Genomic DNA, 11460 nt, shown 5'->3' with positions numbered 1-11460 from the left:
CCAAATTCATGGAGTAAAAGACGGAGCTAAACCAAATTTGGTAAAAAAAAAAAACTAATCGTAGTGGTACGGAGCCTAACCAAATTTAAACGGATTTTCTAAGGTTTGGGAACAAATTTAGTCTGAAATCTTGACCAAAACTATATTTTCTCGGGCGGTGTATTGTGTTCGTCTGATAGCAGGCAGTGGTATAATTAGCGTCTCTCAACTGGCGCATATGGAAGCAACCATCTGATGGTGGAGCGAAGTTATAAAGACCGCCTGAACTGGCGAATATATGACGTCCGCCCCACCAGAACGTATGGGATAGAAATACAACAAAAAAATCATAGTAGAGCTAAGCAAAGATTTAGGAAAAACATAACAGAGACACTTCTGGATAAGGATGGAAACTGGTTAAACAATAGAAAAGACATTGTTGCATGCATCACTAACCACTTTAAGGATATTTCCACCACTGCCAGTCCCACGATTGATAATAATATTCTTGATCTTATTTTTGATATTGATAACGAGATTCTATGTTATATTCCTATTGTTTGTGAAACTAAAAAAACTTTGTTTTCCATGAGCCTGACAAGAGTATAGACCCCGATGGTTTTTCGCCAAACTTTTATCCATAAAATTGGGAAATAATTGGGACTGTTTTAACCAAAATGGTACAAAACTTTTTTAGAACCGGTCATATGGCTACTGAAATGAATTCTTCATTGATACCTTTTATACCTAAGACCCTAAATCCGACCACTCCCGCTGAGTTTAAACCCATAGCCTTGAGTAACACTTCTTATAAACTTACTTCAGAACTTATGGCTAATAGAATGAAGATCCTACTTGATAAGATAATGTCTCCTTTCTAATCTGCCTTCATTCTTGGAAGGCAGATATTGATAATATCATAATAACGCTTGAGATAATTCATAAAATGAGGAACACTAGAGGGATAAAAGGGCTTATAGGTCTTAAAATCTACATGTTGAAAGCGTTTGGTAGGGTTGAGTGAAATTTTCGAATCTTTTTAAGAACGGGTTCGTTCGAACAAAGAAAGATTATTCTATTATAATAAAAGTTGATTTCTTCCCGTTCAAATCATGTTAAAGCTTAGTTTTTATGAAATTTGGTGTAATTTGGTTTTTGAATGCATTTATAGTACTTCTTTAGTTGTTCTTCTGAATGGATCTCACACTGGTTTCTTTAAGCCTACTAGAGGTTTGATACTGGGAATTTCAATCTCTCCCTATCTTTTTTTCCTTTGCATGGAAGCAATTTCTAGGATATTTTAAAAGTTGAAAGCGACTGTCAAATCAAAGGAATTAAAATTTCAAGGTATGCTCTTCCCGTTACTCATATACTTTTTGCCGATGATTGTCTTATTTTTTTCATGCTAATGTAAAAACATATCATAATCTATTTTCTATGTTTAAATTTTTTTGGAATTGCAGCTGGTCAGATAATAAACCTAAATAAGTCTGGCGTCTTCCTTAGCCCCAAAAAGAATCCTGCCACAATAGATGTTGTTAAACATGTTCTAGAAGTTAAACAAATTCCTTTTGATGATAGATATGTAGGTTCTCTTCCTTTTACTAATAGGCTTAAAGTAAAAAAAAAAATTGAACCTATTGTCCATAAAATGCGTAGGCATCCTCTAGGGTGGAAAGCTAAACATTTCAATATTGCAGGTAGAATCGTGGTGATCAAAAATGTTACATTTTCCCCTGTTGTTTACAAAATGAGCTGTTTTAAAATACCAAAAAATATTTGCACTTTTTTAACAAAACTCCGGGAGAATTATTGGTGTGTAGAAAAATGAACATGGCCTAAATGAAATTGGAAATATATGACTTAATTTGAAGTCCAGGATTTCCATGTGTAAATCAAAGGAAGATGGAGGATTAGGCCTCCAAGATACGTAAAAATTTCATGATAGCCAAAACGGGATAAAGGTTAAAAGAAAACCCTAACTCTCTTTGTGGCACCTTACTCAAGGAAAAATACTTCCCATACTGTGCTAACCCTCGAAATCTTAAAGATAGTTGGATTTGGAAAGGGATTCTTTCGGGGATCCAACAAATAAAAAGAAATATACTTAAAAACTAGGATATTGATATTTGGGAGAATCAGCGGATCCCACGAACCTTAGCTCCTATTTGTAAACCAACTAGTGGTGTTGAAGACCTTTCAAAAGTTGGTCACTTGTTCATTAATAACGGTATTTGGGATATTAACAAGCTGCGAGCATATTTTGAAACTGATACCATTGATAAGATACAAGATATTCAAAATACCAATTGATGATATGAAATGAATGACGTGGCTAGTTGGAATCTCACCGAAAATGGATCTTTTACTGTAAACTTTCTTTATAATTCTTTAAACTTTAGCAGCAGCAGCAATACTGAATGGATGAAAATTTGGAATCTAGAGGTGACACCTGCAATTAATATTTTCATATGGAAAGTTGCCCACTTAATATTGCCAACTAGCATGAGAATGGCTGCCATTTTATCAAAAGTTAACACAATATGTACTATATGTACTGAAAAGTAAGAATTTCTAATTCATCTTTTTCTTAATTGTAGCTTTGCCAAACAAATATGGATCCATCTAAATTATGATATGAATTACGTGATGGTAACTATTTGATAGTTCATGAATGGATAAATTCTTGATTTGGTATTTCATAATTATATAGCATCATCATATGACATATTTGGAAAGCTAGGTGTAACCTTGAATTTCAAAAAGTTAAACTAAATAGTACATAGCCAACAAAAAAGATTATTTAGTTCGTTAATAGCTTATAGCATGTCGCTAGTCCAAATTATAATATCATGCAAACCCTTGTACTATAATCCAATGCATGATAAGGTCCTGAAAATTCTTAATAGAGAATTAGAAAATACAAAAACTTTTATGAGCTTAATAGTTAATATTTCCTTATCAATGTTGGATCCTATCAACTCCTCGAGAATTGGACTCGCTCTAACTGATCATATAGGTAGCACCATTACAACAAGAGGATTATATGGCAGACTGTGTGAAAAGAGAACAACCAGACGAAGAAGGAGATGAAGCTTCCTTCCAATGGGCAAGTGGCTGGAGTGGATACAATTTTGTCTTTTGAAGTATTCTGAAAACACTCTAAAGTTGTTGATGGAACGTTATGGTAAAGCAAGGTAGCAAAGATACAAGATCAACACAATGCAATTTTTTCCATAAACTTTAAAGTTAATGCTTTTATTTTAATTACTAGATTTTCAAATAAAAAATGCTTCTAATATATCAATTTTTTGTAATAAAATGCCATTAAGAACTCTTGGACAGGGGAGAGTTTAAAGGCCGTATTACACGGTCTTTACATCCATAACTGTATCAACTAGGTAATAGCATTGGATTCACATGTTTATGTGAACCAGGATCCCAATTCTAATACATGAGTTTCAAACCCTCTTTTCGGAGAAAGAAAAAAAGACTATAAAGCAATTCTCAGTAGAGCTGGCAAACAAGCTCAAAATCCGCGGGTTAGCATGGACCGGTCCATAAAAACTCACGCCCGGCTTGGCAAAAGGTTGGCTTGTTGCAAAATGGGTTATTTTGAATCGTCCCGTAAAACCCGCAAGTTCAGCCCGTTAACCTGTTTATTCCAAAAAAATCAGGACCTAGGGAGAATCGATCCCAACACCTATACATGTTACAACCTAGCAGTACTATCACCATACTGTATGTACTATTGTGCTAATCTAGTTACATAGTTACAATTAAATTGTATAGTATCGACATATGCAAACCGAGAATCTTGACTTCACATCTTTTTATTCATCTCATCGCCGCCATCCACTTCTCTGTCTTCTTCATCTCTCAATTTCCATAAAAGCAGAGTTTTTACCTCTTTTATTTGAACAAAAATATAGATTCATGTTGCATTTATAAAATTGATTAATATTTAAGATCTGATCTTTAAGATTTAATTGACTCATGTTGCATCTATAAGGGATTTTACCTCTTATTTTTTTGAAAAAAAAAATAAAAATAAAAATAAAAATTAGATTAATCTTTTTTAAGAGTTGATCTTTTTGTTCTTTTTTTTATATGGGTATTTATGATATCTGAAAACTACGAATTAACTGATGAACTAATAAATCAAAATAATAAGAAGATGATCACAGATTAATAATTTTCTTGATGTAATTAGATTTTTCTTCATTGTAAAGATGTTAAATAATTATTAAGATCCGGTTCTTTTGAATATAAATTATTAATTGTGGTTGGTAGCGAAAATTATATCGTATGAGACATGATAATTCGCAGAGATACAGGTAATGAGGGAAATCAATGGTACCTAGATAATAGAATCAGTGAGGTTGTTGTTGCTATTGAAGTTGTTGTTGCTATTGAAGCAGAGATTATAGTAGTGTGTAATGACTTGAACGTGTGATTGCAGTGAATGAATTAGATGAATGTTAGGTTGCAGGGAAAGAGCTTAGGATGGCCTGAATGTGGCCGTAAATAGACCAGAAGCAGAGGAAATTCTGTCAAAATCGGTTTCTAGCGAGTTAACTCACCTATACAAGCTAACCTGCAAGTTTTACCCGCGCTACAAGCTCCGGTTGAAAAAATGACGACCCGTGAAAAATCACAAGCTTGGGCCCGTGTTAACCCATAACAAGCGGAGCGGCCCGCCCCACCCGTTTGCCTCGGTCACAAAATATTATTAGTTGGCCTCGGAAGTGAATGAGAAACTCCTAATTAAGATAACACCGAGAAAGATGTATTCTATTTCTAGGCTAGCTGCGCATAAGGCATTCCAGATTAGGTAATTGAAAAAGGACGTTTTTAGTAATTGGTTGTTCGTTTTTAATCTGATGTTGCTTTAATTATTAGTTAAAAAGGAAGTGTCTAGTAGAAGTACCCAATTGCTGTATTAGCCCAATTGCTGTATTATTGTGTTCTGATTGCTATATGCATCTTTTGGTTCTCAATTACTTGCATGTAGATTCTTCACATCAAATTAGTCATCCAAAAAAAAAAAGAAATGTAGAAAACTCAGTGCATACCTGATCTAAAGCTGTTTTTTGCTGACTCTTTTGACCGGTGACCAAATCAAAAAATCAAAAATCCTAAACATGTATCGGAACGGGACGGGGCAAAGCCAAACCACACCAAATCAAAAATCCTAAGTGACGGGGCGAAGCCGAGCTATTGCAAATCAAAAATTCTAAGCGACGGGGCGAAGCAAAGCCCCGCGACACCAAATCAAAAATGCACCACAAACCACACCAAATCAAAAATCCTAAGTGACGGGGCGAAGCCGAGCTATTGCAAATCAAAAATTCTAAGCGACGGGGCGAAGCAAAGCCCCGCGACACCAAATCAAAAATGCACCACAGGGCAAGGCGAAGCCACATCACATCAAATCAAACAAATGTGAAAAATATGGTTAAAGAAAATAATGCCACGGGCATAAATCTGCAGGTGATTTAAAACTCAAATGCAACAATTTTCAAACTTAAGAGGTACAGGCTCGAGGGATACCAACTATGTTAGTAAACCTTACTGGAGGTTGTCCATTTATATCTAATTGTTGCTATTAACGGTATAGGGTGAGCCACTATATGCACAACAGAAGCAAGAACAGGAAAGGACTACAATTGTATAGCTTTTATGCTATAGACAGGATTGACACCTTACCTCACAAACATATAGTGAATCAGTGATCGCATCAAAAGACGAAAAAGAAAAAAAAAATTGTGAAACTTTTGATTGACCATTTAGTAGACCTAAAGGTATTTCTATGAAACATTATCCTGATAAAAGGAACACAGATCCTAATAAAAAAACATTTAATACAATAAAATGCTGGCTTACTCTATTCACGTCTACTGTATACTGAAGAATCTTCCTCTTTTTCTCTTCAAGAAAAACACAGTGCAAAAAGATCAAGGATCACACCTTCCTGTTCCATGCAAGTTTCAAGAGTCTCTATGAACTTCCCTTCCCTTGAAAGCAAAAGAGATCAAGTGATAGAGATGATAACATGGCTTCTGAGTTCTAACATTCCATTTGATGTTTCACTCAAAACGCCATTCGCCCAGCAAGCCTGCTTTCTGATATCCTTCTATCTATGGCTGCATCAATGGAGTTCATCTGAAATGTGAAAAGAAGGAAAACACTAAAAATCAGAAAGAAAAATTGGACCTAATCATGCCCTACAGGAAGAAAAAAAGACAATCAGAAATTCTCTGTCTTAAGAGATACCAAATTTGTTCGCTAAATAGGTATGAAGCTGACCTGGGACAGAGAATGATTTGCACGGTCATAAAAGATAATAACAAGAATTGCTACCCGATGGGAAAAAGCCTGTTGGCCATAAATTCTCATTCCACACAAACCCCCCATACTTCATTGCAACAAAAGCATGCATAGGGGGAGAGAGAATGAATACCAACATACATAGCTTTTACATAAACAAAAATACATACATATCACGTTCGCGTTCAGCTGCCAGGTTGAAGAACCCTCGAGTCAATTGGAGCACACTTGTCAGAGTTATAAAGACTAGCTACTTGAGAAAATAAATTAAATACCTACTTGAACCTTTGGCTGCCCACAAACCAGTTGAATGAATAGCTTGCAAATTGGAGAAAGTGGTGGTTAAAAAATAGAACAGCATGTCCCATCCCCCAACATGGTTGGAACAAGAACGAGAACATGAGATTCAATTTAAAAAGGCCTCAAAAATATTATGTTCAATTAGTGGGTTCACAGAATCCTCGCACCTAATTTTGTTTGTGTTTTTCTCCTCTCATTTAAGCAAAGCAAATTCAAATCAAGGGTGGTCTATATACAGGAGCACCTCTATTATCAAACTAAAAGCAGCAAAATAACGTCCACATACAGAAATTGAATGAGCAATGCAACTCATGGTCTGTTAAAATGAAACCAAAGTAGGGGGGCAGTTGCAACTTACCTGGCTAGTTTCGTCATGCACCTGATACTTCGCCAAAGACATTCTTCTTTCTTCCTGTGAAACAATAACCATTAGAAGAAATAAAGAGTTGAAGATATGACGCAATGGAGAGAAGATCTAGCTTGCTCCTCCCGCTAATACATTAAACTATATGAAGATAAATATCTAATAGTACAATTCACAGAAATCAGTGTAACTAACCATGGACATCGCCTCATCATCCCAAACTAAATAGACCTCATTTGTGGCAGGTTGTGTAGCAGGAGCTTTATTAGAGATTACGGGAGGCGGGCCGATTGAAGGACCACTCGTATTGGGACCAGAAGCATATGAATGCGAATTTATCAAAGGGCCACCTACAAACAAAGATAAGGAAATATAAATCTTACCCAGAAAAGAGTAATAAAAGCTAACATGGTTCATACCAACAAGAAATCAAAAAGGAAAAGAACAGCGACAACTAGAACTATGTTTGTCAAAGACTCAAAGAAACTGTTAAGTTTTCGTTAATGTGCTTGCTAATATAACATGAAGTGTTTTAAATTTCATAAATAAACTTCACATCATTAGAACTAGATGACAGGGCGAAGAAACTAAGCACATGAAGCAAATAAAAAACAAATGACCACACACATGAACATTAAATAATTTATGTAATGGCTAATGGAGAAAGAAATATAGAAACCTTGGATGTTCGGATCGCGGTAGCTATTTGCATTCACACTGGAATAGATGTCCACTGAGTTTCTAAGTTCCAGTGAAGAGCTTAAAGGAGTTGTAGCAGAAATGTCAGGTGTAGAAAAAGGTGAGCTTTGAATTGACGCAGCAATATTGTTACCACTAACAGGGAATAGGGGTTGCGAGACAGGTTGAGAAGGTGCTGGTGAGGGAAGTCCAGGTGGAGTAATATGAAGTGGTGGTGGAATTGCAGGGGATGATGTGGTTGATCCCATAGGGGGTTTCACGTTCTGGATAGGAAATAAAGGTTGCTGAACTTGTGTTAATCCCATAGGTGGCATATGAGGCATTGAAACTAGTGGTCGCTGCTGCTGTGGAAACCAAGGTTGTGGACGAGGAGGAAGCGGCCAACCTGGAGGCGGCACTGCCATTGCGGAGTTGTAACTGCAGCAAACAAATCAGACTATTAATGAGATATGTTTCACAGCTATTTAAAATAAATAACAAAGATGGAAATGGAGTAAATGTGTTTCACTGTAAAGGAGGTTCTTGTTTGCTTTTGCACGAGCACAAAATGCTACATCAGCCAATCACGGACACTAGTATGAAGTTCATGAACACTTGTAACAAAAGCCTTGAGAATAATAATTAAGTAATTGGCTTCTCCAGTTCTATGGGAATTCTGAGTACATATTATTACAGACATCAAAGAGTTTCTAATTAGCTCCTAATTAAGTGAAAAAGATCCTAGAAGAACAACCATTTCTAAGCAAACATATTAACATTATCGTGACCTTATCCAGTGCAGATCATGTGAAGGAATGTAATAAATTGGAAAAAGTTTTTTCTAGCCATTTCCCCAATAACCAAGCTAACAGAGCATTAAAAGATAATCATGATTTAGACTACCCATTTGTGCAGTCAAAAGGGTCCCAAAGAAAAACTCTTCACAACCAGCAAAAGCAACACATATGAGAAGAGAGACATGAATAACATGCAAAAGGGTGTTAAGGATGTATACATAGGCTGCATTGCACCAAAATGCGACTGTGGAGGAAACTCAATACCAGCTGGACCTGGCACCATACCACCACCATAATTGGAATGTGGAGTTTCCATTTTAGCTAACTTTGATGGGACATCTTCATCTGAAAAGGAAAAGAAAAAAAGGATGTGACAAACCGATATTAGCTTCATATCACCCCGAAATAAAACAATAAACAAGTTAGACAATTTATTCTACCAAGTTACACACTTTTAATAATTAATACGCCACAATCATGAAATAGCGGCGCACAGTTACATCTCATTGGATTATTTTCACGCTTGAACATCAATATCAAGTCCCAACTTCATAAATAACAGCATCTGGTCATAGTAATATCACATTGTATAGAACTTTTTCAAATCCACTGATGCAACAAGCGCAAATTCACAGACATGACGACTAATGGAAGTGGACGTAATGCCAAAAGCAACATGTCACCTAAATTACAAAAAATTGGTCTTGAGATCCATAAATACGTTGTGTGCTCACTAGAACTTAGAGAATAAATTTTGAATTCATTCTTAATAAAACAAAGAGAAGCAAAAGTCTAGCTACATCGAACATATTCGCTTTACCTTGTTCTCCATAATGAGCTGCCAGAATTTCTGGAGGAATTCCTTGCATTCCAAATATCTCAATTTCAGTTGATTCCCGATCAGGCTTAGCATTAGGTACCCTGTAACAGTAATTAAACAGTCAAACAATAGTTGAATGACAAATATTGTTCCTTGTAGACTTATAAAAAATTAAAACAAGGTTGCAGAAGAAATAAGTTTCCTATTACCATGAAAGTCTCAATATAGTACTAACAGATCAACACGAAAGATAGAGAAGAAAATAACAAAAGACATACTTCAAGTTCAAAAGTGTTGCAAGCTCCTAAAAATTTCATAGCCAATAATTTCTAAGCCTATTAATCATACTGAATTGGATTTTGTCCTGAAAAGTATCATCAATTCAATGTGAACTTTAATCAGACACCAATGCGACCAAATATATTTTATTTCTTTGTGCCTGGTCCGACAAAATCTACCATAAGCCTCAAGACTAATAAACGTGCAAACAGGCATGAACTTTTTGCACGAACATTTTATCATGTGTGTGTCTTAACTTTCTTGAAACACAGTTTCTGTCGATATTCCCCCAGTGCATAGTAAAGCTTACTAGTGTGTGTTAACTTCGCCATGCAGGTAACCTATGATCATAGTAACAGGTTGCTCTAGTGGTGGCATGGGTATGTACTTGAAGAAATTGATCACGCAACTATCCTCCTATAACAATGTCTCAAAACAAACTTGCAATTTATATTACTCGATAACTGAACCAGATTTTAAACTAAAACAACAGTCTTGGATATTGACGTCTCAAGAGATAATAACCCGATAAATTAAGAGGAGAGGGGCTTCCACATGCAGAAGATGAGATAATTTTTCCAATCTAAGATCATCTGTTTTTCACTTTTTCTCCCCTTCTGATTTAAAATATTACTAGTCTTTGCTTTATAGACCAGACTGTTTAACAGAGGTGATTTTACGAGATCAGTTATGTACAACACAGTCATCTATCCAATTGCAAACTATGTTATAACTAGTCCTTCATTAGTATATCATGTGAGGGCCTAATATGTTAGGCTAATAAAAATTGATATACAGAAAAGTGGATTCAGTACACATGTGCTACGCTAAAATGTTTCGTATTCAACATTTCTTGTTTCGATCTAAGAAAATTTAACAATGCCAAAAGAGTAACACGTATAACTGATACCTGCTTATAATTTAAGCCTAGGAATAGGTGGCCTGCTAACTCCTCCTCACCTAAGACCCAATCTATGGAACAATACAAGAGCTCGATAATTTGTAATTCATAAATTCCAAAGACTTTACACCAAAAGTTTTTTCTTTTATGCATGAGTAATATAGAGGATAATCCATAATATGACGGACATGAATCCAAACAAATATAGCTTAAAATTACACAAAGTATACAATGTAAGGGCAAGAAAAAAAATGAGAGTGAAATTAGGGTTTAAAGATCGTTACTTGGTAACAGATTCCTTATGAACTTGAAGAACATGAATAGACATTCCACCAGCTGTTGAAAGCTTTTTATGACAAACATGGCATTTAAAATGTCTAGCCTTTTGATGTTGTACTAATATCTTTTCATCGTCAAATTCTCTTTCACAGTAATAACACCATACTTTTGAAGCTCTCTTCTTCTTTTTCCCCATCTTTATAATACAATATTAAATTTAGGGCTTTTTTCTTCTTTTCTTTTCTCAATCGAGATTAAATTAGGGGATTTCTTCTTCTTCTATGTAAATAAATAGGGTTAAGGTTAGATTCTGTCTCCTCGTTTGGTTTGATGTTTAGGGTTTCCTCTCTAGGTTTTTTTTATTTATCATCTCAATCTCTCCACATCTCCTTACCGTCCCGATATATATACGGAACGAAATCAACAGTACGCCCTTTTCCCTGTAAGACAATTTCGTGGTGCACGTGCAAAACACGTGTTATAATGTAGAGAGAAATTGCCAAAACTCGCGTGCCCTGAACTCTGAAGAGAGCAATATTTTTGTGCGTCCACCTGTGGGGGAGAAATTCGGAATTCGTTTTGGGATGGTTAGATCTAAAATACGGATCCGGTAAATTATTTGAGGGATTTTTGAGTTTATCCACCGTTAAAGAAACGTGATAACTATTGTCGCACCCATTTTTCTGTTTATATTCACCCTTAAATTTACAGGCGAAAAAAATTCACGTGTGCA

General features: G+C 35.6%; 1 protein-coding gene across 1 annotated transcript; it reads right to left on the bottom strand.

Moving 5' to 3' along the window:
- Nucleotides 1-5724: 5724 nt before the first annotated feature.
- LOC113287302 (protein SUPPRESSOR OF FRI 4-like) lies at nt 5725-11115 on the bottom strand. Its single transcript, XM_026536008.1, has 7 exons — nt 10733-11115; nt 9269-9369; nt 8667-8793; nt 7653-8089; nt 7169-7323; nt 6968-7021; nt 5725-6144 (listed from the first exon to the last, which is right to left on the bottom strand). Exons 1-7 carry the CDS (start codon nt 10921-10923, stop codon nt 6073-6075), a joined length of 1137 nt encoding a protein of 378 aa, XP_026391793.1. The 5' UTR covers nt 10924-11115; the 3' UTR covers nt 5725-6072.
- Between the last annotated feature and the right edge of the window lie 345 nt (nt 11116-11460).

This window comes from Papaver somniferum, chromosome 6 (assembly GCF_003573695.1).
Source record: "Papaver somniferum cultivar HN1 chromosome 6, ASM357369v1, whole genome shotgun sequence".
In the NCBI taxonomy this organism is placed as follows: Eukaryota; Viridiplantae; Streptophyta; class Magnoliopsida; order Ranunculales; family Papaveraceae; genus Papaver; species Papaver somniferum.
Note: the sequence above shows the minus strand (reverse complement) of the source record. Positions and strands in the feature narration are given on the sequence as shown.

Excerpts from the sequence above, each read along its gene's own strand:
- LOC113287302 (XM_026536008.1), bottom strand. The coding sequence starts at position 10,923 with ATGGGGAAAAAGAAGAAGAGAGCTTCAAAAGTATGGTGTTATTACTGT. Across the intron at positions 9,370-10,732 it reads CATAAGGAATCTGTTACCAA|GGTACCTAATGCTAAGCCTG; the intron begins GTAACGATCTTT and ends TTACTGTTACAG. Across the intron at positions 7,324-7,652 it reads CCGCGATCCGAACATCCAAG|GTGGCCCTTTGATAAATTCG; the intron begins GTTTCTATATTT and ends CTTTGTTTGTAG.